Source organism: Oreochromis niloticus, linkage group LG18 (assembly GCF_001858045.2).
Source record: "Oreochromis niloticus isolate F11D_XX linkage group LG18, O_niloticus_UMD_NMBU, whole genome shotgun sequence".
Classification (NCBI taxonomy): Eukaryota; Metazoa; Chordata; class Actinopteri; order Cichliformes; family Cichlidae; genus Oreochromis; species Oreochromis niloticus.
Genome location: NC_031982.2, coordinates 1,527,371 through 1,553,175, shown reverse-complemented (window position 1 = coordinate 1,553,175; position 25,805 = coordinate 1,527,371). Strand labels below are relative to the sequence as shown.

Below are 25,805 nucleotides of genomic sequence, written 5' to 3'. Positions count from 1 at the left end.
AACCTATATCCAATGCAATACAGTCAATACAATAGGATTATGTCTATTTCAAAAATTCATTAAAAATCAGCCTGAATAGTTGAGGTTCAACTTTCAACACATTCTTCCTCTGGGCGACCTACTGTACCTCTGGGCCAAGTTACATCTCAATCCGCTGTAATCTTTATCAAAAATTGAAAGAACAATTATATGTCAAGGCTGGCTGTGTGCCTTTCAAAGTGACACTAAATAACAGAACTCAGGCACATCAGGGAATAGTCCAAAAAGCGGTTTTATTAAACAAAAACAACATACAAAATATCCCTAACCCATACTACATAACCTAAAAAGAAACATAGTGGAAACAAAGGGACACTTAGAAGCACAAGAAAACAATACTATACTGAAAGGGCAAGAGACACAGCCCAAACATAATCCACAACTAAAACGCCAAAAGAACAAGTCATCCCACATAGCAGACGGGTCTTGCCTGGATCTGGTGTCAAGCCGGAACTGCTGGCTGACTTCTGGCATGGTAAGTGGTATGTCATCCAGATATGGGCCAGGCCTGCCGTAGATGGCACTGTTTATGTGATGGCATGCTATATCTGGCCTGATTGTGGTTCGCTGTATGTGGCCCAGGCTCATAGAAAACAGGTCTTCCCTGGATCCGGCATCAAGCTGGCACTTCTGACTGACTGGTGTCATGGCAGGGTGTATGTCAACCAGATGTGGGCCTGGTCTGGCAATGATGGCACTATTTATCTTCCTATTTTCCTATTTTAGTTAGAAGATCCAAATGCCATGTTGCAATACTATACTGCTATGGTAGCCAACGTTTCAAATGCAGGTTTGTCAAGTTTGTGAGTGTACACTTTATCCAAAACATAGTGAGGGTTTACTCATGTTTACCACCTGGTAGCTGTAGCTCAGGAGGTAGTGCAGGTCACCTACTGATCGGAAGGTTAGTGGTTCGATCCCTGGCTCCTCCAGTCTGCGTGTCAAGAGTGTGAATGTAGTTAGGAAACACTTAGTTTAGAGAAAGTGTGTGAATGTGACATCTTGTATAGAACACTTAGAGTAATATGGGAGAGTAACAAAGCGGTATATAAGAATCAGTCCGTTCACTGTCTGAACAGAGTTTCGTCATGTTACTTTTGCACTATTATGTTCCAGCACATTCAATTCAATTCAATTCAATTCAATTCAATTTCAATTCAATTTTATTTATATAGCGCCAAATCACAACAAAAGTCGCCTCAAGGCGCTTTATATTGTACAGTAGATAGCACAATAATGCACATGTTGTTATTACATGGCTTGATTAAGGTACACATTAGGCTGACATCTGGGGCCAGAGCTGAAAGTGTTCTGGGCCAGCACAGGGCCAGCAGGGTGTCTGCAACTGGCCTTGTGCTGGCCCATGTGTGGGCCACCTCTGGTAAACCAGATCTGGGCCACCAAAGGGCCGTCATTCTTTGTGGTACACAGGCCATGTGTAAGCACATTGTATGGGACAGATCTGGGCCATACCAATTTTGCTACGTGGGAGGAATTATGTAAAAATAGAAACATCATAAAAATGAAAATGAACATAAATTAAAATGTACTGAAATGAACATCAGTATGGCCATCATTATTTGCTTGGAAAGTCTAAAGTTCCATGGCTTTGAACAGCCAGAGAACGCAATTCCCAGCTTAGAGTGACTAAAAGTAACTTCTTTTAACATTCTGTCATTCTGCTTCTATATCAAAAATCCACTAAAAATAGTCATTTGAAAAAAAATATTCGCCATTTTTCATCAGTTTGGGTTCCTCCGTTTATAGCAATTTTTAGAATAGACTCGAATACCTTTGTCACTATACAGTTGTACAGTGAGATACAGAGCATCTTCTACTCATTGCAAACATGCTGGTGGGCTGGCTCTATCCGCCTTAGTGCAGCTGCCGTACCATACTGTGATGCAATAACTTAGCAGGCTCTCAATGGGCGAGTGGTGGAAGGTCAGCAGAGGATGTCTGGGATGACTGTATTAAAGGCTAAGCTGTAGTCCAAGAAGAGCATTCTGACGTAGCTCTGCTGCTGTTCTAGGTGACTCAGCACCGAGTGGAGGGCGATGGCGTCTTCTGTGGATCTGTTTGGACGGTATGCAAACTGGTGGGGGTCGAATTCTGGGGGGAGGTAATCCTTGGTGTGCTTAATGACTAGTCTCTCAAAGCATTTCATGATTACTGGTGTGAGGGCCACAGGGCAATAATAGTTCAGGCTGGTGATGGGAGACTTCTTTGGCACTGGGATGATTGTGGCTGATTTTAGAGAGGATGGGATGGCTGCTTCATCCAGTGAGAGGTTGAAGATTCTGGTGAAGATGAGGGTGAGCTGGTGGGCACATGCTCTTAGCACTTTACCACGTATTCCGTCTGGACCGGCCGCCTTCCCGGCGTTCACTGCTAGGAACACACATCTGACATCGTGCTCCGTTACAGTGAGTGGAGCAGTGCAGGAACCAGGTGAGGATGAGGATAGGAGCAGGGCTGAGGCAGATGAATGCTGCTGTTGTGGTGTTTCAAAGCGGGCGAAGAAGCTGTTTATTTCCTCTGCCAGCTGCACACTCAGGTTTTCTGTTTTCACAGTTCTGCCTCTGTGGTTTATGATGTCTATTATTCCCTGCCACGCCTCTCGTGTGTTGTTGCTGGACAGGTGGGACCCCTTTTCAGGTCAGTTCGAGCAGACCTGTACAGAGCTCTGTCAACAGATATAAAGTTGGCATTGTGGGCTTTGAGGAGTGTGCAGACCTCGCTGGTTATCCAGGGTTTTTGGTTTGGGAAAACCCGAATGCTTTTGTCCACAGTCACATTTGCAATACAGAACTTGATATAGTCCAGTACTGATACTGTGAAAGTTTCTAATGCAATATATTATACTTTACCAATGTAACACTGCATGCCAAATCAATTTTGAAAATATCTGTGAATTTTGTATTGAAAAATGCAGGTATCTCTCAGAATTTATTATTATGTTATCAAAAATGTATTAAAAGTACAAGCATGAAAAAATACAAGAATGCAATAAAAAATATAACCAAACAAGCTTAATTTACAGTTTGAAATACAGAACATAATGAAAATATATAAATAACTACCTATTAATCCCCATATCCAAGTATCAAGAAGTGTAAAAACAAATTACATTCTTTCCTCAGACTTAAGACTTAAATTTACATGAAATTATTCAAAATTATATACATTATTCATAAGGTGACAAAGAATTCAGAAACAACACGGAGAATGTCTTGATGCATGCTCAGTCATCCAGGTAATTAAATCCCTAAAGTTTGATTCTGTTCATCTGGACGTAGTGTTCTCAATGGGAGAAAAGTTTCGTCACTCATCCAAGTGACTTCTGCGGTCTCAGCTGACTGCAGGTTTCCCCTATCTTATAATAATAATGGATTGCATTTATATAGCGCTTTTCGAGACCCTCAAAACGCTTTACAATTCCACTATTCATTCACACACTGGTGGAGGCAGCTACAGTTGTAGCCACAGCTGCCCTGGGGCAGACTGACAGAAGCAAGGCTGCCATATCGCGCCATCGGCCCCTCTGGCCATCACCAGTAGGTGAAGTGTCTTGCCCAAGGACACAACGACCGAGACTGTGGGAGCCGGGGCTCGAACCGGCACCCTTCCAATCACAAGACGAACTGCCAACTCTTGAGCCATGATCGCTCTATAAACAGTATGTTGCATTTTCAGTCATTATGCAATGTACTGTTTAAAAGAAAAAACTTTTTTTTGCCTTGACAACATACATTTGTCTTCATTTCAAATAAGTAGTTATTTTTCAGTTATCTCCTTACAAATGTTCATTAGATTAACCACACTTATACAGACTGTATATAACTACCAACTCTCCAGCCATGTTGATGGATTGCCTATATTGGCTGGAAATATTCATTTCCAGAGAAAAGACACAGGCAGAAGATGCTTACAGGATGTGATGTGACATCACCAATGAACTATTGATGTGTCATATTTGTCCAAGGCGTATTTCATTGTTATGGAAAAAGAGAATATTAAAATCATGATGACCAATTGGAGTGGTGATTTCTATGACTTTGTGTATATAATTTGGAATTTTGTACAAATGTAGGCCACAATAAATATATGATATCATTTCATTCTTTTCAAAGGTTTATTTGCATGACGCACAAACAGACACAATTGAAAGGTACAAATGTGTTGTGCATGAAACGAATTCAAACGTGGTGCAGATGTGTGTCACAAGTTGATCTGGCTGTAGGCTGTGGCACTTGGCCAGAGGTGGCGCTGGTTGACTCGAGTCCATGTTAGTGCACACAAAGTAAACTGCACGCTTTAGTTGTGAAGCAAAAACGCTGAACCCGGAGAAATAAAATGTGCGAGGGGAACGATAACGACGACAAGAGTCTCCCGATCGTTTACTCTTCCTGTCCCGTGAACAACACCGGCGTGGTATTAATCGTTTGCTGTTTTCGCGATCGCGTCGCGCATGAGAATATCACCAGGTAAACTCGTGTCATTTTTAAACTTTTTGTTGTTCAACGGCATCAAGACTGACGGAGTGTGTTTGAGATAACCTCACAAGTGTCACAGATGACACATTTGGCGGGGTTTTTTTTGGTGGTTTGTCGGTAGCAGCTCCTGAAACGCAAGACTGCCACACATCTGTTCGACCAACGCCAGTTGATCTGGAACACCTGTTCGCTATTGCGCTGGTGGATAACAGAGCTCTCCGAAAACGTGGAAGCACTTTTGCAAATATGTGATATTTTGATAAATTAAGTAGATATTTGAGCATTACACAGCTACATTCTTGCCTGAAAATATCTTAAAAGGTTATTTTGTGACCCAGAAAGGGTAGTCTGGGGGAAAAGGAGGATCGCATTTGTCCGCGCGGTTGTCGGAGCCTGTGCGTATGGCAAGCCATTAGTGCCAAAATTCGCCACTTTTCTAACGCGTTTGATTAAGAAATGGCGTAAAAAACGCCGTTTAATTTTTCAAAACGCCGAGAAAAACGGCGTTCTGTTTCGACAAACGCCGTTTTTTCCGACTCTCACATGGCGCCCTGAACGCACCATCCGAGTGACGTAAAAAGCGGCGTTCAAAGACAGACGGAAACGCCGTTTTTTCCGCCACTCGGCAGAAAACGCCGTTCAAAGATGCATAAAAACGGCGTTTTTTACGGCGTTCTGTGCCAGCTGTAACGGCGTTTAAAACGGCGTTTTATTGAAATTATGCAGGGCACTCCCCATGGTTCCCTCATCCAATTACTTTCAACTCATTTCACCCAATCAAAGAAGACGAAGTGCAGACCACACTAATGCATCACCGATTCACCTTGCTGCTGAGTGATTGCCTATTCGGTACCAGTGCTTGTCACAGTATTGACTTGTATTATAATCCCACTATGCATTTTGATGTGTTTAAGGCATGATCAAGCAAACAAACGACAGAATACTTTTTCTGAAACCTTAACTGTGGTACCTGTTATGGCAGCTAACAGGTAATGAGCAGAGCTAGCTCTGCTAATTTCTGAGCTTCTTTCTTATTTTCCTCTTTACTTCTCTTAACCTTTAACTTATGTCTTAGCAATCAGATTCTGCCGTCATGCATTACCGCTCCGTGCTAGTTATGTTGACTTTTCTCTTCTTTTGTCTTCTCTTTTTTCACCCGTATTTAGACACTCGGCGCATGGCTCCTTTGTTTACGTTAGGGATCAGCTGTTAGCGCTGTGCCCTGCAGCTGCGCTACCGGCAGACCGTAGCGTCCCCAGTGAGGGAAGAGACGGGGGTGATGTCTCCCGAGAAGGACACCTTACACACCATCTCTCCTTCCTGTAATCACTGTAAACGTGAGATCGCTCCCTGATATGATTGAGGAGCTAATGACGCTAACCCGGTCACAGTGGCAGTACCCCGACACTGCCCGGTACTCCTCTGTGAGTAGGCTGCCCGGCTTCCAGCTGCTGCGGCCGGACAAGACGAGAGACAGCGGTGAGAGGAAAGGAGGGGGACTGGGCAGTGTTTGTTAAAGACGGTTGTGGTATCCCTGGGCACATTGCTGTGAAAGAACAACTCTGCAACAGAGACATTGAGCTATTAGCCGTTAGCATCCGTGGAGGCAGCCTGTGACTCTCTGTGGTCCGCAGACGCAATCTCCGAGAGCTCTTCTTCTAATATCAGGGGACTTTAATCATGTCTCGCTGGACTCCACACTGACCACCTTCACCCAGTATGTGACCTGCCCCACCGTAGGCAATAAAACATTGTACTTAATGTATGCCAATGAAAAAGTGGCATACAGTTCATCACCTCCCCCTGCCCAGGGAAGATCTGATCGTAATTAGTGCGCCTTGTCCCTGTGTGCAGCACTTAGTGTGCACGGAGCCACCAATCACCCACGCAGTGCCGAGATGGTCCGCGGAAGGCATATGAATAAATAATAAAAGCAAATAAATGACAGAATGCTTTTTCTGAAACAAACGGAGACCTTAACTTTTATCAAAATACCGTTTTACTCAGTTTAAAGTAATACCACTGTATAATAGCCTTCAAATTTAATAATGTTAACAGTATCTCAGGAATATTTTTGCCCCATCAACATGCATTAAAATTAGATATGCAGTTTTGAATCAGACCTGTATGTACGTTTTCTGAAAAGTGATGTAAATAAATAATCTCAAAAACATGAAATAATTGTTTCCCATGTAAACTGGAGTTGTCCTTGTCAATGTCATCAGAGTACTCTGGATGTCTTACATGAATTTGAAACAGAGAGTGGCACATGACAGCGTTGCACATAACATAACTAGTTTACCTGTATGACATAAAGTAATTAAAATAAAAAAGAATCCATGTAACTTGGTTATGGCTTCTTTCTGGTAACTGTAGATACAAATCGGCTGCAGTGTGGATTATCTTGACAAAAGTATAAGATACTGAACCCGCTGATATGATGTGGTGGAGGAATACAAATACCTGGACACCCACATTTATACATTTGCTGAACTGGAAGATCAAAACAGAGGCTGTACACAAGCAGTGGATGGGCAGGCTTTTTTTGTGAGCAAGCTTGTGTGTGCACCAAAATGTTAATGACAGGTGTTCTGTCAGTTCAGGTGAGTGCAGTGCACTTTGATGTGTTCTTCTTGGATCAGGAGAGCAAGCTCTGTGATTGGCCGTGCTTCGGAAGCTGTGGTGGAGAGGAAGTGAGTGAACAAACTGCCATGCATCATGGATATTCCTCTCAGTCCACCTCATCAGGCACCTCTCTAAAAGTGTGACTCTGGTCTGTTGCCCCAAAGGATACAGGAAATGCACTGATTTCCAGGACAGAATCGTGTCTGTTTAATGCTCCATGATGATAACTTTCCTATGAGCGTTTGAAGATCACTGACATCATGGCTTTTAGCCTCATTGTTTCTGCAAAGAGATTTCTCCAGTCACTGAATCTTTTGATAAAATATATTTTTATGCCTCTAGAGGATGGAATATTTTAAGTCTTTACAACTTTACACTTGGGAACATTATTCTGAAATTGTTGCACAATTTGTTAATGGAGTTTTTTTGCAGATTGATCAACCTCTGCCCATATTTCCTCCAGAGCAACTCTGCTTCTCTAAGATGCTTTTAATATCTAATCATGTAACTGACCTGTTACTTTTAAAATATCCCTGCAGCTGTTTCTTTTTAGTACCACTTTTTCCAGCCTTCTCTTGCCCCATCCCAACTGTTTTGAAACATATTGCTGCCATCAAATTAAAATGGACTTATTTTTAACGACATAGTCTCAGTGTAAACACTTGACATGTTTTCTATGTTCTACTGTGAACAAACTTTGCCTTTCACATTTGCAAATCAGTGCTTGCTCTTTTTTTATTCACATTTTACACTGGAGTCCAGTATTTTCAGAACTATGTTTGTACAAAGCATAATCTGTACAAAGCAAAACATAATGTGCTCGCTGTGAACTGTCACAACATCAAACACACGCTAAACCACTTTATATCTACTACACTATACTGAGCCACTTCAAGACCTACTATACAGTTTTTTATTTTTAATTATTTACTGTCACTGCTTTATAGTTGTATTTATCAATATCAACAGCTGTAACTTTTAGATTAATCAAGTTGACTTTATCGAGATTCAGCTTCAGATGTATACTTTCCATTTCACAACTTCCATCTTATACACTTTAAAAATCACTCATCATTTTTTATTGTCAGTGTCACACAGCTCGTTCTTGTATCTCCACTACTCAGTGGTACATAGTAAACACGTATTATAACTTTTCACATTATATGTATCCAGTCACCTAGATATTTTGAAGTCTTTCCACTTGCTGCTATTATGTTTCAGTCAATAATTGAACTGTCTCAATGATATGTCGAGTCCAGAAAGTATATTAAGCCAGAGATGAGTTCAATACCATGACTCCCTCTGGTGCCAGTTAGTGGATTAAATAGTTCTACCACTTGCTCCATCATCGGTCCGTCCAGAGTAAATTCAATGTCTGGCACAGTAATCCTCTCAGGCCAGTCGACCAGCAATCCCAGCTCATCTGTACCATGAGCACCACCACCAGAATCAGTACCTAAGCCCTGAGCAGCAGTCGTCTCACTCTCAGTGGCTGTCACACTACCATCAGCTGTCCCACCAATAGTCCCAGCAGCAGCAGCTGCTCTAGTCTGAAAGATGTCCTGCATGGCAGTTGAGGCTCGGCCCTGTTGCTGGAGGCTGCCTCGGACAAAAATCTGTAATGGGCTCAAGTGTCTCTCTGTCCGCAAGCCATGATTGTTCCACTGTTGAGTGAAGTCTTTCAAATCTCTGTTGATCCTTGGGAGATAGATGTAATGGAGAGCCCAAAGGTGCATTTCATTGTCAATGTCTATGATGCCTTCCTCCTCCAGGTGGTGAAATAAATCACAGTAGACATTGGTCATTCCTCGCCACAGATCACCCCAGAGCCTCTCAATTCTCTGATTATGGGTACTCCGTCCTCTTAGGGCACTTCCACGATCAAAGCCTCTGAAAATGTTCATCATCAGGCAGACAGCATTGTTTTCCCCTCCTCTGTCTGTCCGGACCCTCGAGGGTACACCATAGGATACCACGGCTCTGATGAAACTTGATAAAACGGTACTGCTACGGTTGTTGTTTGAGGCATGAAGGAAGACCACAAGACGACTGTATCCATCAATAGCCCCATGAATGACTATCCTCCACCTAAAACCGTGGTCCATAAGAAGAAAAATATTATTTCTGCTTTGTTATTGAAACAATGGAAAACACACTCTTATTTGATTTACATGGGACTATTACATGTCAAGTTTGAATTTTTCTCTGTATGTTGCTTGCGCTGTCTGTGTTCTCTCATCTTTCCCTTTAAACATAACCAGTTGTGTTAGAGGACTGCCCATCCCAGGGCCTGGCTCTATTGGAGGTGTCTTATTGTTCAACAATTATATTTGATGTAATGCTGAATTTCACTTTGGTCAAAATAGGTGTTCAACAAATCAGTGTGGTTGGTTACCGTATCAGCTTGTGATTTCCATCAATGTGCCACAATGAGTTTGGACCTGCAACCTGATATGTTCTTCGTTCTGGTCTCCGCAAAACTGCTCTAAGGGCAGCTGCTCCAGGATTTATCCGTAACATGCTTGCTCGAACCCTCCTTCGCTGTACATGTAGTCCACGTACTCGCAGGGAGGCTCTGACAGCCTCAGGACCAATTTGTTCATTGCCAGCAACAATGTCCTGCACATGTTCATCCAAGGCACTGTCAGTCAGTTCCGCATACATTGATGCACGGGTGAAATGATACTGTCTGAAATCAGACAAAAAAACATGAGTAATTTATCACTACCATAACAGCACACTTCATTACTTGACTAGTGGTGCACATTCAAATATACTAATGTTTACAATTTCACAATACCATTTAATTTGAATAAACAGTGAGTGTGTGTCACAAAGAAATGAAAGTCACACTGGTTTCAAAAGTCACTGACCGCAGACGTCTTCGAATTGTACGAAGTGAAACATTCAAAATATCAGCCATCTGAGGTGCAGTGAATCCACATGACTTCAGGAATGAAAGCTGTTCCCGAGTGATAAGGTAAAGGGATCTACCTCTACCTCTGTTGAAAACCACTGGTGCCTGGTATCCAAAACAGCCTGAAAATATATAAGCGTTTGGTAAATAGGTAAAGGCACCCCATATATCAGGTAAATATATCAGGTAAATAGGTAAATATTTGGAAAATAGGTTAAGACAGAGTCATAATTTATTTCACACTGTTGGTGAGTCAAGGACTCGACACAATATGTGCTTACCTTGTTGGCCATGCTGAGTAGACAGTTCGACCTCCTGAATCAATTCAGCCAAGTCACGCAGAAGTTGATCTGCTGCAGTTACATTGATCAGTCTTCCTCTTGCCCACTGAAGGCTTCTCTGCATAGTCTCCAACCTCAAAGATATCAAAAAATTACTTCTTAATTCATGTTATATTTTCAGGCCATATTCCCCTTAAACATTTTAAATGTTAAATGTTTTCGATCTTGCTTTGATCATACCTCCTTAACGCTAACTGTAGCACATCTGGCCCAACATCGTCCATCAGCAGCCGCCGTGTACAGTCATTAAGAATGTTCTTGCACCTTGAGATGAAAATCCTCCAGGCCATACTTTGTAATGGTCTAGTTGAGTCACAACTATTTTTCCACAGTGCCTGCTCTACTTGGGGTGCTGGCTGCTCTACTTCATCGGTCCTCTGAGGATCACCACCTGAGACAAATCAAGCCAGCTGTATTTAAGACCACCGTTCACAACCAGTCTTTGCCATATTATCTGTTAACCAATGTCAGTTATTGGCCTCACGTTGCTCATAGCTCTTGTACTTACCTCTCTGTTCATGTCTTCTTAGTTACTTCCTGGACAACCTTTCACACTCGCAATAGCATCACTCCCCTGGACACGGATCTCCATTTGCTCCTCAACAGCTCACTCTTTTTTATCCATTCGTGCATTACTCCACCTGCAAACAAGTAAGACTGTTCAGACTGCCTATTTGGATCTTTTCTGAACTTCTTCCAAGACCCTCCTGACTCTGCTTTCCTTCTGCTGCAGTGCCTGTAGAGGCTACGCCTACACTTGAAGCCACTGAAGGGTTTGATGGCAGGGGTGAGGCAATGTAACTGTTATGAATTAAACTTGTAACAGCCCAACTCAATCTATACTTGTCTTGTACGGTTAAGATTGTTTTTGTATTCATCAGTTTTATTTGCTTCTCTTTATTCAATGTCATTTATCATAACAGCGCAGAGTTTACAAACTGCTTGTTCTGACCAAAAACACCTGGCTTGAGTTACGTTTATCTTCAATACATTTCCATAAACACACCATACGTAAAAACACAAAAGGTGACCCGTAGCGGCACACATAAGGTAACAATACAAAAATGGGTCCCACAGTGCCGCTCCACCATCAACTCTCACACCACTGTTTCACTTGCCAAGCTCCGGCAGCCACAGATCATGTTACTGTTCCCTCTAGTATGAACTACCGTAGTCCATGTTCATAGCATTTTGCTCCTAGTTGTAGAACTCAAAGTTAACATTCACGCATTCTAGCCTTGTTTTTAATTTTACCTTTTGCGTCACATACACATACTTGTCTGTTTTTCTATTTTATTACTATATTTCTATTTCTATTGTACAGCACTTTGGTCTACCAGGTGTGTTTTTAAAGTGCTATATAAATGATGATGATGATGATGGTTATGATGTAAAGAACGTTTTCTGTTAACTTCACTCTGAGCCTGCGCTCGAATCTGCTCCTGAGTACACTTCATGTTTCTTGTTGTTTAAGGAAGAGAGTTCGATTACAGTGATACGATAGTTGTAGGACATACCCTGCTTGCTGGTGTTTTTTCGTGGACAAACTTGGACTGTATTAGAAATCTAAACATTACTGTGATCCTACAAAGACAAAAATTTAAATTATTACTTTCAACAGGTTTATATATTTAAATAAATCAAAAATTCCATGTTAGTCTTCTGAAAATTGTGACTGAGCACTTTTGGAAACACTCTGTCACAGTATTGAGACTGTGAACGGTTACAGAATACATCTGAAATAAATGTCAGATTCTAACAGGTTATAGTTCTGTTAATAGAGCTTTTGAATCTACTCTTCATACATATTCCTGTCTTTAATAACAGTATGTCAACGATGTCAACCAATATTTTCATATTTCAAACACACACCCAAGTTAAAAATTTGAATATCCATGTCTTCTACTCTGCATATCTGAAAAATCAGTTTTGATAATGTTACAATTCCATTGTGAAATGTTCCCATCTATGTTATTCATCTTTTTTTATTTTAAATGCTGTCATTAGTTTTTATTTTTTTCCAACTTATTAAAAAAATGAACATGGTCTACATTGTTTTGTTCAATTGAATAAAACAACATTTTTGTATTGTACTCTGGGTTCTTGAAGACCACGCTGTCTTTTAACTTTATTCTTTATTTTCTGCATATACTGTTCTTTACTCTTTGAGGCTGTTCTCCTGCCATTCTGTGTTCCTAGTGCAAAGTCTGCATTTCTGTGTCCTATCTTTAGTTGGTTACTGCTTTATATTGTTGACGTCTAGTCTTTTGTGCACTTGCTTTTGCTTCCACTGGTCATACTTGTTTGATTCAATTCACCTGTGTCTTGTTTCTCCCAGCTGCGTCCTCTCTCCCTAATCAACTTGCGCAAGTATTTAAGCCCTCAGCTTTCCTCAGCTCCTTACTCTGTTGTTCTGTTTCAAGTTGTACACTTTGTTTGTCTACCTTGTGGCTTCCTGTGCGTTAGTTTTGGATTCTTGGAACTTTTTAAAATAATCAATATTATTATCTCTCTTCACTGCGGATTTGCCACACTCATATTTAAGGTCAGTTTTCAGTTCATGGGGTTTGTCTTTCAGTCTGCAGTGTCGGGTTTACTGATAGCTTAACAGTCTCATTTGGCTCTTTGTATACACCACTGTATTACTAAATCCTGGTATTGTAGATAGAACTATACATGCATTTAAAAAGGCACATGCGTGCTTATCAGGGTGGACATCAAAAGCTGAAAATTCGGAACATCTGTCACGATCTAATTCAGATGAGTTTACTGAAATTGCAACTTGGTGTTGCACTATGACTTCATGGTTTGACAGTCTGTTAATCCCGTTTACTAGAAAAAGGCTCTTGGGATAATTACTCGGCTGTAGAGTTAAATCTAATATTAATATTAATACGTGGCTCTAATATTAGAGCCACATAATTGAGCATGCGACGTAAAGTCACGTGGGCATGCTGCGTGAGCCATCGAGTCTAAAGTTTTCGTTTGCGAATTGAAGCGGGTGCTCTCCAATCATCAAAAGCAACAAAGTCATTGAACACATTTATATAGTTACCTTTACGTTTACCTACCATATATCACAGATTTACTTTTTTTTTTTTAGTACTATGCAAAAAAAGCAACCACAGAGCGACAGTCTGGGTCAATGGTGGCCGAGGCGACGGCAAGGCTAAACAAAGCATCGAAGCGTTAGGCTAGCTCTGTAACGGAATATAACAAAAGTATGAGTTCTTTGTTTCTTTATATTAACGAACTTTTTACTGTACTGAAAATAAGGAATAGAAGAAAATTCATTCTTACCTTATAATAATCGTGGTGCAGGCCAGTGCAGTGCATGAACTTATATGCCTTCTCCAGTGAATTCCGCTGAGAGTAAATGTAATGTCCCGCTCTACTGTACAAGACTTGTGAATGGCTACCTGAAGGGATGTACCACTGTGAGGGGGGGGTGCTAGGAATAGTCCAAGTGATCGCTGCTTTAATTTTCCGGTCAACTACACATAAATTGCAAGTAGACATGATTTTATTAAAGCTGGTGAACTGTAACTAGACCAGAAATCAGTCATAACAAAAGAACATTCAATCTATTTTCTCCGGTACTTTATACCCGCTCAGTTGCAATGCAATTTAACGCTCAACTACAAATCAATGGCTTTTTTTTATGGTGACCTGTAGGGATTTACCACTGTGAAAGAGGCTCTTTGGATGATCGCAGCTTTGATCTCTGGTCATCTATAAATAGACGTTGTTTCTTTTGTTTGTTGTAGACTTAAAATATTCCATCCTCTAGAGGCATAAAAATATATTTTATCAAAAGATTCAGTGACTGGAGAAATCTCTTTGCAGAAACAATGAGGCTAAAAGCCATGATGTCAGTGATCTTCAAACGCTCATAGGAAAGTTATCATCATGGAGCATTAAACAGACACGATTCTGTCCTGGAAATCAGTGCATTTCCTGTATCCTTTGGGGCAACAGACCAGAGTCACACTTTTAGAGAGGTGCCTGATGAGGTGGACTGAGAGGAATATCCATGATGCATGGCAGTTTGTTCACTCACTTCCTCTCCACCACAGCTTCCGAAGCGCGGCCAATCACAGAGCTTGCTCTCCTGATCCAAGAAGAACACATCAAAGTGCACTGCACTCACCTGAACTGACAGAACACCTGTCATTAACATTTTGGTGCACACACAAGCTTGCTCACAAAAAAAAGCCTGCCCATCCACTGCTTGTGTACAGCCTCTGTTTTGATCTTCCAGTTCAGCAAATGTATAAATGTGGGTGTCCAGGTATTTGTATTCCTCCACCACATCATATCAGCGGGTTCAGTATCTTATACTTTTGTCAAGATAATCCACACTGCAGCCGATTTGTATCTACAGTTACCAGAAAGAAGCCATAACCAAGTTACATGGATTCTTTTTTATTTTAATTACTTTATGTCATACAGGTAAACTAGTTATGTTATGTGCAACGCTGTCATGTGCCACTCTCTGTTTCAAATTCATGTAAGACATCCAGAGTACTCTGATGACATTGACAAGGACAACTCCAGTTTACATGGGAAACAATTATTTCATGTTTTTGAGATTATTTATTTACATCACTTTTCAGAAAACGTACATACAGGTCTGATTCAAAACTGCATATCTAATTTTAATGCATGTTGATGGGGCAAAAATATTCCTGAGATACTGTTAACATTATTAAATTTGAAGGCTATTATACAGTGGTATTACTTTAAACTGAGTAAAACGGTATTTTGATAAAAGTTAAGGTCTCCGTTTGTTTCAGAAAAAGCATTCTGTCATTTATTTGCTTTTATTATTTATTCATATGCCTTCCGTGGACCATCTCGGCACTGCGTGGGTGATTGGTGGCTCCGTGCACACTAAGTGCTGCACACAGGGACAAGGCGCACTAATTACGATCAGATCTTCCCTGGGCAGGGGGAGGTGATGAACTGTATGCCACTTTTTCATTGGCATACATTAAGTACAATGTTTTATTGCCTACGGTGGGGCAGGTCACATACTGGGTGAAGGTGGTCAGTGTGGAGTCCAGCGAGACATGATTAAAGTCCCCTGATATTAGAAGAAGAGCTCTCGGAGATTGCGTCTGCGGACCACAGAGAGTCACAGGCTGCCTCCACGGATGCTAACGGCTAATAGCTCAATGTCTCTGTTGCAGAGTTGTTCTTTCACAGCAATGTGCCCAGGGATACCACAACCGTCTTTAACAAACACTGCCCAGTCCCCCTCCTTTCCTCTCACCGCTGTCTCTCGTCTTGTCCGGCCGCAGCAGCTGGAAGCCGGGCAGCCTACTCACAGAGGGAGTACCGGGCAGTGTCGGGGTACTGCCACTGTGACCGGGTTAGCGTCATTAGCTCCTCAATCATATCAGGGAGCGATCTCACGTTTACAGTGATTACAGGAAGGAGAGATGGTGTGTAAGGTGTCCTTCTCGGGAGACATCACCCCCGTCTCTTCCCTCACTGGGGACGCTACCGTCTGCCGGTAGCGCAGCTGCAGGGCACAGCGCTAACAGCTGATCCCTAACGTAAACAAAGGAGCCATGCGGCGAGTGTCTAAATACGGGTGAAAAAGAGAAGACAAAAGAAGAGAAAAGTCAACATAACTAGCACGGAGCGGTAATGCATGACGGCAGAATCTGATTGCTAAGACATAAGTTAAAGGTTAAGAGAAGTAAAGAGGAAAATAAGAAAGAAGCTCAGAAATTAGCAGAGCTAGCTCTGCTCATTACCTGTTAGCTGCCATAACAGGTACCACAGTTAAGGTTTCAGAAAAAGTATTCTGTCGTTTGTTTGCTTGATCATGCCTTAAACACATCAAAATGCATAGTGGGATTATAATACAAGTCAATACTGTGACAAGCACTGGTACCGAATAGGCAATCACTCAGCAGCAAGGTGAATCGGTGATGCATTAGTGTGGTCTGCACTTCGTCTTCTTTGATTGGGTGAAATGAGTTGAAAGTAATTGGATGAGGGAACCATGGGGAGTGCCCTGCATAATTTCAATAAAACGCCGTTTTAAACGCCGTTACAGCTGGCACAGAACGCCGTAAAAAACGCCGTTTTTATGCATCTTTGAACGGCGTTTTCTGCCGAGTGGCGGAAAAAACGGCGTTTCCGTCTGTCTTTGAACGCCGCTTTTTACGTCACTCGGATGGTGCGTTCAGGGCGCCATGTGAGAGTCGGAAAAAACGGCATTTGTCGAAACAACGCCGTTTTTTTCGGCGTTTTGAAAAATTAAACGGCGTTTTTTACGCCATTTCTTAATCAAACGCGTTAGAAAAGTGGCGAATTTTGGCACTAATGGCTTGCCATATGTGCGTACTTGTAAGCGCGTCAATGGCGGAGGAGCGCGACTAAAAAACTTATTACTTTTTCTGGGTCACAAAATAAACTTTTAAGATATTTTCAGGCGAGAATGTAGCTGTGTAAATTTCAAATATCTGCTTGATTTATCAAGACATCACATATTCGCAAAAATGCTCCGACGTTTTCGGAGACGTCTATTTTTTTTTTTTTTTTTCATGCTTTGTGGCAGCTTTAGAACATCTGTGGCATCTATTAATGTCAAATCTAGCCTTTATTTAACAACATAAGCAAACTCTATGTTACAATGATTGCACAGCCATTAAGGATCAAATCAGTTTCTGAAAAATGTTCTGTTTTTTCTCCCTCTGCTTGCTTCTTACTGTCTTTGAGGCTCGGGACCAGCACTCCTGCTGTTGGACAGAAAGATCTCAGTAAGTGTTTTGGTTTTCCAATATATTAGCAACTGTCAGTGACATTTATATTAATCAGGCTGAACTTTAATCATACTTTAGATCCGCCTGTTTTACTTATTGTTTTATTTGTGCTTTGGTTTGGGGAAGTTGTTTCTTTACTGATCTTTTCCTGTCTTCTGTTATTAGACTTGAGATATGACTGCACTATGCTGTTGCTGGTGACCACAGTTAATTCTACAAGACATGCTGTGTAAGTAAACAAACAACAACAGTTTGGTCTGCATTTCTTGAAAGATCACATCCCCCAAATTTAGTTTAGAGGGTCGACACTGTATATAGTGAAGTCTGCAAGTTTTCTAACAGCAAAATCTGTTTTGTGCCCAAAATCATTTTGCACATCATTAGAATGAAAGTTATTGCCCATGTTTGCATAGCCCTTTTTAAAATGATGCTTTCATGACATTATTGTGTGTTGGGTGGTGGTCAGGGCTATCCAGACTGACAATTTGGGACATTGAATGTCACCTCTCCGGTGGGGAGGGGGCCTGAGATCGTCTAAATTGGAGTCTATTCTATACCAAATGCAGAAAAAAATGTTTTAAGAAAGCAATTAAGTTCATGTTCCAAAAAATATGATTGTTTGCTTGCAGGACACCAGGAGAGATGAGTCCTCCGTCACAGATGGTGTGGTCAGTGAAGATGGTCGCCTGCAGGTTCAAGTTCATTGCATCTCCAACCCACATCCACTGCCACTGTACTTAAGGGAAGTTAAAGACTTTCTTCTGCACCTACATTTGGATCACCTCGATCCATGACAGTCATTCAGGCAGTAATGCCTGGACTGGAAACAAGCATCCTTAAAATATTACAACATTCCAGCTCATGTGTTGGAATGGAAAACAAATGTGTTGTTTAAATTAGAGACTGCACTTGTGACAGAACAACAAATATTTTATTCTGATTATATAAGTAATGTAAGTACAAAACAAACTTGTGGTAGGCCTAAACTTATTTTCAGAATAATTACATCTGAGACTTTGTTTCATTGTAAGATTATAACCGTGATGGCAATATAATTGTTTGTTGTTCAGCAGAACAGTGTCCAGTATGTTGGCTGTTATACTTTGTTGTGCTTGAAAATAAAAGTTGGGCTCATTTTAACATCATTACAAAAATGGTAAATGGCCTGTATTTGTATAGCACTTTACTTAGTCCCTAAGGACCCCAAAGCGCTTTACACACCCAGTCATCCACCCATTCACACACACATTCACACACTGGTGATAGCAAGCTACATTGTAGCCACAGCCACCCTGGGGCGCACTGACAGAGGCGAAAAAGTGTTGTTAATTATTTTTAATCATATTCAGGTTACCACAAATTGTTTTTTCATTTAGTTGAACTTGAAATGTTTGTCAGTAGGTAAACAATTAGTATTGCACAGTCAGAAATATCAAGTTATTCTTAATACTGCAGACTTGCAATGAATAAGTTGTCCTAACAGTCGTCTTAAGTAAGCTTTACTTAGTTTTTTTGAGGCAACGAGTTTACATATTTTTTTTGAGTTCTGGGAACTAACAAGGCTGTACAGTGTACTCAAAACGAGTAAGTTGACCTAACTTGGTCATCTTAAGTAAACTTGATCCAATTTTTTTGAGTTCTGGGAACAAATGAGCTTGTACAGAGTACTCAAAATAAATAAGTTGTCCTAATTTAGTCATTTTTAGCTAAGCTTTACTCAATTTTTTTGAGGCAACAAGTTTCCTTAGTTTTTTTGAGTTCTGGGAACTAATTAGATTTTACAGTGTGCATGATGAGAGTCAAACGTTACATACTGATCCGTATGCGTAGGTTTCCGGTACACGTCAGCCTTTAGATTGCCCCCATTACTGATGGAAATCTCACAGTCTAAGAAGGCTAACCTGCCACTTTTCATATCCTCCCTGGTGAATTTGATGTGTTGCTCCACCGAGTTAACGTGATCCATGAATTGTAGTCCTGAGATTGGTCACTGGTCATTGGTTCAGGTGTGTGTCATCCACATACCTGAACCAATGACTTGCTGGTGTTCCAGGGTAGGATAGCAAACCCCTCTTTTCCTCTTCTTCTAAATACAAATTGGCCACGATGGGTGAAACTGGAGAACCCATGGCACACCCATGTTTCTGCCTGTAGTACTGACATTTGTATGTGAAGTAGGTGGAATGAAGACACAGTTCAAACACACTTGGTTGATGCTGAGAGTGGTCCTGTTGCTGAGGTTGGTGTCATCCTGTAATCTCTTACAAACTACCTCCAACGCTTCAGTGACTGGGATGCAAGTGAAGAGAGATGTAACATCGTACGAAACCATTTTTCATCTGCCTCCATAATGACATCTCTCACCTTCTCAATAAAATCCAAGGTGTTCTGCATGCGGTGCTCAGCGCTGCCTACCAACAGATTGAGGATTGAAACCAGAAACTTTAAGACCAGTTGTGTGTATCAACTGAGTCACCTACAGTATAACATCTCAAAGGTACATCCTGTTTATGTATCTTTGGTAAACCATACTGACTTGGTGTAGATTCCCCTGGGTATAGCCTGTGGTTGTCCTATCAGTAGCATTGTCTTGTTCTAATTGCTCCAGACAGTCTATCACCCTCTTCCTGTAACCACTTCCTTTAGAATTAGCCAATGTATATTACATTTGTGGTAGAATGCATAAAATGAGGAAAGGGACTGATCAATATATATGTAATTTAATTGCTGGAAACATTTTACTGGGGTCAGTAAACTCATATTTACAGTAGCAAAATATCTTCAGGGTGCATAATGATTGTTATGTCAAAACTGTTAAAAAATGTTTAATATGGACATTTGAGGTAAACACTGCTTCAACCATTTGAATCAGCACAAACGACACTGTAATGTTAACGTACCAAGGTCTTCATTATGTAGTTAAGAATTGAAATATGCATGTAGAAAATGTAGTGCGTGTGCGTATGATACATTTATACAGAAGGAAATGTGATGATTCTTAAGGTATACCACTAGATGGCTGTAATAAACCATCTTGGTTCTAACAAAATAACTGCATAGACAGAAGAGGGATAGCTGTGTGAAATGAATTGGGTAGCTTGAGAAATGTTTAAGATAGAAACATTAGGAAAACAAAAAATGAGATGTTATGGCACAGTTTTTTACTAAAGACATGGTTGGAGTTTCAAGACCTGCTCCTTTCATGTGCTGAATGGTTTGGGGCATTTTAATGAAGCTAAAGTTGTATGAATGTCTAAATGTGACATTTACATCTTCTAGAGAGAGTAGCCAAGATGTGAGGACATCTGTGGTGGTTGGACAGCCACAGGGCAAATAAGACAAACAAAGGTGACTATTCTAAATGGGACTGTTCAAAGAGTGGCCAATGGCTTGTTTTGTTTTTTTCATCTCTATGAAGCATCAATACATGTTCAGCTGCTTTACAGCAAGTGAGGTAGAGGCTCTAATATTGTTTAGAAGTCTGAGGAGAGAACAAATGTGACCTTTGTGTTTACAGCATTTCACTAAACTGACAGCATTTGACAACTTCAGAATTCCTCTTGATCACAGGTGTTTGCACTGTTTTGAGGAGGCTTCTGGTTCTTATTGCTTTTGTTAAAATTTTAATTCTATTGTTATAACTCATTAATGTTAAACCACAAGAAAACTTAAGCTGGCTAACTGAACTTTGCAAGTCACTTCAGAGATATTCTGCAGGCCACTGTTGTGCTGCCCCGTCAGCAGTGAAATAATCACAGTGCTTAGATTCAGACAAATATTGACTGGACAGTATTACACAGTCAGACAGACACTAATCCTATAGTCCCTGTAAACTACATTAAGAGCTGAGATGGTGCTGAACAGCAAACTTGGTTAGCTTTTGATAACCCCACAGAAATTTGGGAAAGATCTACTGATTAGTTAAGAAGTGGCGACAGACTTTATCAACAGTGATAATTATCAGTGATTAAGTTTATGAATGAACTTTATAGTGTGCATTATAACTAAGCAGGAAATAGAACATAATATGGTTTTGATAAGAACATTTCAAAATTACAAAAATAACTCACAACAAAATAACATGATCTCTCTCCATTTGTCTCCAGCTTATTTTTCCAAGTATTAATATGGATAGTATTATCTATAATCAGGGGTGCACATAAGTGGTCCGCAGTTGCGCATTCGCTGTCAAAATAAAAGACGCGCACCAGATAAGAAGTTGCAACGGCTGCTGGGGGATTCCCATGAGGCATTGAGGGTTTCTTATTCACTCACTATGTGTTAATAGACCTCTCTGCATTGAATCATACTTGTTATTAATCTCTGGTCGTGTCCAAATTCATGGGCTGCATCCTCCTGAGGACCCGGCCTTCGCGGTCTACGTGGGCCAGGTCCTCAGGAGGTCGGGTAGGCCGGAAGTAAACGGCTGGGGAAATTGGACGGTCTAGCCTTCTGATTAGCGTCACCGCTGCATTCTTAATGATTAACACCTTAAAAACCAAGGACATGGTTATTGACTTCAGGAAGACATCCCCCCATCCTGCGCTAACAGTGGTAAATGGTGCAGCCATTGAACTGGTGGACAGTTATAAGTATTTGGGGGTTGTTCTTGATAAGGCTCTGTCCTTTGAGTCACATCTTGCTGCTACAGTGAAAAAGGTTCAACAAAGACTGTACTTTTTAAGGAGGTTGAGAGGTTTTAATGTTTCATCTGAAATGATGACTCTTTTTTATAAAAGTTTTACTGAATCTGTTTTAACTTTCTGTATCATTGCTTGGTACGGTAATATGTCCCTGAATAATAAGACCAGACTTAACAACCTGGTTAAAGTGGCTGGCAAGATTTCAGGGAGGCCTCAGGTCCAGCTTGTGGACTTTTATAACAGGCAGGTGCTGAGGAAGGCAACCTCTGTCCTGTTGTGTTCAGATCATCCTCTCTTTAATGATTTGCAACTGCTTCCATCAGGTCGTCGTTATAAAGTGCCTGCAGTGAAGACAAAGAGACATAGACTGTCTTTTGTACCTAGTGCTATTATCACAGTTAATAACACTAAACCATAAGTGTTGTTGCCATTGCACATTGCACTTTTTTGATGAAAAATCTAGGTTGTTTTATCAGGCTTATATTATATTATTTTGGTGAGCGTATGTGATGTGTTGGTTGTCTGTTTGTTTGTTTGTACGGACATACTGCAAATCAATTTCCCGTTAGGGACAATAAAGTTACCATTGACCATTGACCATTGGCTGTCTCGGTGGAGTTTAATAAACTCGGCCGTCTGCTCCTTGCTATCTAAAATATAACAGGACACTGGCGTAAATTCTTGACCATCTCACACTTCTTTTTAATCAGTTTTCTGTTTGACGTTTAGTCAGCTGTGTGAAAACCAAGGAGGAACCCACCCGGGGGATTAATAACGTTTTATTTTATCTAATCTAATCTAATAACTTTAATCTCAGCCAAACCGATTTACTCACGAACAAATAAAACACTGAAAAAAGCCAAACAATAACATTTTAGGTTGTCTAAGTGACTTATATATTACGTTTAACCTGAGTAGCGAAAGTCCGCGGTGATCTGAAAATGATGTGCCGGGAGTTGTGCCGTTCTCGGCGGCTTCGGTGACCCTCGAGCTCTCGGCTAGCTATTGAGCTGGTGGGTAACAGACGTCTCCGAAAACGTCGAAGCACTTTTGCAAATATGCAATATCTTGATAAACCGAGCAGATATTTGAAGTTTACACAGCTACTTTCTCACCTGAAAATATGTTAAAAGTTTATTTTGTGACTCAGAAAGATTAATAAGAGTAATTTTAAAACTTTGTAGCGGCTGCCATTGTTGGAAACTGTAGTTTGGCTGGGCCGCGCTATGAATTCTGGGATATGGTGGGCCACGAAGGACACACCCGACTCATCCTTCAAATTCGGGGAAAAGGAGGACGCATTTGTCGGCTGCATTCGGAGGAGTCTACGAATTTGGACAGCCTTCGGCGCATCGCTGTGACGTAATCGGTCTACAAATGTGGCCTCAGGAGGATGCAGCCCATGAATTTGGACACTACCTCTGTCTCTGTTTCACAGCATGTCTTTATCCTGTTTTCCTTCTCTCACCCCAACCGGTCGCAGCAGATGGCCCCGCCCCTCCCTGAGCCTGGTTCTGCCGGAGGTTTCTTCCTGTTAAAAGGGAGTTTTTCCTTCCCACTGTCACCAAAGTGCTTGCTCATAGGGGGTCATATGATTGTTGGGGTTTTCTCTGTATGTATTATTGTAGCGTCTATATAAAGATTGAGGCGACTGTTGTTGTGATTTGGCGCTGTATAAATAAAATTAAATTGAATTATATCATTACAAGTGAACTTGTGCTGGTTTGCCTTTGCTATTTTTAAAAGCTGTAATTCAACTCAGGTTCTAGCCCCTGAAACCCTATCTACCTGTTATATGGGAAAGCAGGTTACACCTTGACACCTTGTACAGGTTACCAGTCTATCATAGAGCACCAAGTTTACTGCAGGATCTAGTTTTAGATTCCCCGATGATTCACTGTTGTACATTTTAAAAATGTAAAATTTTATTTCATAGATAAATAATTTTGTACTAGTTAGTGACAATATTGAGTGGTGTTTTTCTTAAACATGCCAAAACAATAAAACACCATGAAAACACTTCACTACACATAAACTGGTATTACTGTCAAATTCTACATAAAGTATTAAAAGTAAACACAATTATTCCACAGAAAACTGCCCCCCATCTCTGATATATGGATCAGTTTAACTACTGCAGATGTAATTAAATGCAGGCTAAAAACACATAGTGTCACTGTTCTGGGTCATTTTGACCCAGCATTTTCAGTTCCTTATGTTTTGGTATTCTTCTGTACTATGATTTAGGTTCTGATTCTTTATTGTGCTGTTTTGATTATTATTATTATTGTTATAGGTTTGGTTCAGTGTCAAGTTTGCGTCTTGGTGATGTGTCTCTTGTTTCCTGTTTTATGTCTTCTGTGCAGTGAGTATAGGCTGTGTCCGAATTCAGGGGAAGGATGCTTAAAATGCCATATTTGGAGGCAATGACGTCACAGCGACGCGACGAGGGCTGTCCGAATTCAAAGAGTACTCAAAATGTGGCGACAAATGCGTCCTACCTTGCTCTGAATTCTAAGGATGGTCCGATGTATCCTTCATGTCCTACTATATCCCAGGATTCATTGCGGGTCATAGAGGAGATTTGTTTCTGATAACGATGGTGGTCTCATATACTTACACTTTCAAATGTAAGTATATGAAAATCTGTTTGTACAAAAGTTAAATTGTTATATCGGTCGTTTTGTTAAGCTTTGGGCATCTGCACAGACATGTTTCTTTTCTTTAAAATAACCGTAAACCAGCTTGTATCGGGGGTCCCGCGATTTTTCATGTATTGCCGCTTACATATAGCTAATTTTGATTTTTTCGAATTGGTGATATGTTGTGGGGAACAAAGACCAAACGGCTTAATTTATTAAAACGAGGAGAAAACGATCACCTCTTCACTGGGGTGAAGAATTGGGCCGCTACGGCGTGGATGTACAAGAATAAATCAATGTACACATCGTATTCATATGAGTGCGGTCCTATTAACCCTCATGCTGTACAGCAGCGGTCCCCGACCTTTTTGCGCCACAGACCGGTTTATGTCAGACATGGAGCCTTTAAGGTATCGCGGATAAATACAACCACATAAAATGATCCGACCAAGACAAAAACTGTGGTATTTTGTAAATATAATAATAAACGTGACTGTACTGTGTAACTGTGTAACTTCATTAGCAGCGTCCTCCTGAAAATGCGCCAATATTGACAGTAACATCCTCCTCTCTGCCGCTTAATGCTCTCTGGTCGCTATGGTAACGTGTAAATATTTCTTTCAAAATAAGACACACAACTACAACAAGGGAAAGACTCAGGGAAACCGAGTTAACGATAAAACCCCTGAAAACCATAAATTTCACACCGGAGCCTTAACTCTCGTGGCCCGGTACCAAACGACTCACGGACCGCTGCTGTACAGAACCTGTGATGTCCAGACGGTATTCCTCTGGTGTTCTGCTGTGAAAACCTTTGGACTTAGGGATTAACATAGTTGCCATGGTGTCTTATCTTCTCTTATTTGTTGTGTGTGATCAGGACAATTCTGGAGAGGATGGGCCTGCAGGAGAAAGTCACCCCCTTGCAGGCCAGAAGACATGAGATAACTTTAAAGAATACAAAGTACGTATGTGTGTTATCAAGAAGATAATTCTTAAGAACACAAGTTAATAAATGTGCAATTACTAAGAGTTGTTGTGATGTTTTTATTTGCCTGCTGTCATTTTTGATTTCCTCTGCCTTCAGGATTGCAAGTATCCAGGCTCAGGAGAGGGGGTCAGTGGGAAGCCCACTGCTGCTACTTGGCCCTGGTTTGCCCTCATGGATGAGGTGATAGGAGAGATGCCTTCCATTAAGCCTCCTGTCCTAATTTCCTCTCTCCCTGAGGACACTCCAGGGCCAAGCGCAGCTGTGGGTGACCAAAACGACAGCGATGACGAAGCGGCTCAGCCACCTACGACAGGGAGAAAGAGGAAAAGAGA

At 41.0% G+C, this 25,805-nt stretch overlaps 1 protein-coding gene and 3 long non-coding RNA genes across 4 annotated transcripts; 3 read left to right on the top strand and 1 right to left on the bottom strand.

Moving 5' to 3' along the window:
* The first annotated feature begins 4,943 nt into the window (after positions 1 to 4,943).
* On the top strand, positions 4,944 to 6,713 carry LOC109195703 (uncharacterized). Its single transcript, XR_002057259.2, has 2 exons — positions 4,944 to 5,524; positions 5,702 to 6,713. It is a non-coding gene; the product is annotated as an uncharacterized LOC109195703 (long non-coding RNA).
* An 892-nt stretch (positions 6,714 to 7,605) lies between these two features.
* LOC109195384 (uncharacterized) lies at positions 7,606 to 16,002 on the bottom strand. The gene is made up of 7 exons (XM_019347380.2): positions 13,719 to 16,002; positions 10,927 to 11,059; positions 10,599 to 10,809; positions 10,359 to 10,492; positions 10,034 to 10,199; positions 9,556 to 9,849; positions 7,606 to 9,248 (listed from the first exon to the last, which is right to left on the bottom strand). Exons 3-7 carry the CDS (start codon positions 10,706 to 10,708, stop codon positions 8,399 to 8,401), a joined length of 1,554 nt encoding a protein of 517 aa, XP_019202925.1. The 5' UTR covers positions 10,709 to 10,809; positions 10,927 to 11,059; positions 13,719 to 16,002; the 3' UTR covers positions 7,606 to 8,398.
* Positions 10,947 to 15,749, top strand: LOC112842732 (uncharacterized). The gene is made up of 2 exons (XR_003214733.1): positions 10,947 to 11,069; positions 11,152 to 15,749. It is a non-coding gene; the product is annotated as an uncharacterized LOC112842732 (long non-coding RNA).
* Positions 16,003 to 23,489: 7,487 nt separating the features above from the next.
* Positions 23,490 to 25,601, top strand: LOC109195470 (uncharacterized). The gene is made up of 3 exons (XR_002057068.1): positions 23,490 to 24,470; positions 25,363 to 25,446; positions 25,570 to 25,601. It is a non-coding gene; the product is annotated as an uncharacterized LOC109195470 (long non-coding RNA).
* The last annotated feature ends 204 nt before the right edge of the window (positions 25,602 to 25,805 follow it).

What these genes read in the sequence shown, in the direction of transcription:
- LOC109195384 (XM_019347380.2), bottom strand. Translation starts at nt 10,708, where the DNA reads ATGGCCTGGAGGATTTTCATCTCAAGGTGCAAGAACATTCTTAATGAC. An exon ending in TACTCAGCATGGCCAACAAG is followed by an intron (nt 10,200 to 10,358) that starts GTAAGCACATAT and finishes ATATATTTTCAG; the next exon opens with GCTGTTTTGGATACCAGGCA. An exon ending in ACAATTCGAAGACGTCTGCG is followed by an intron (nt 9,850 to 10,033) that starts GTCAGTGACTTT and finishes GTCTGATTTCAG; the next exon opens with ACAGTATCATTTCACCCGTG.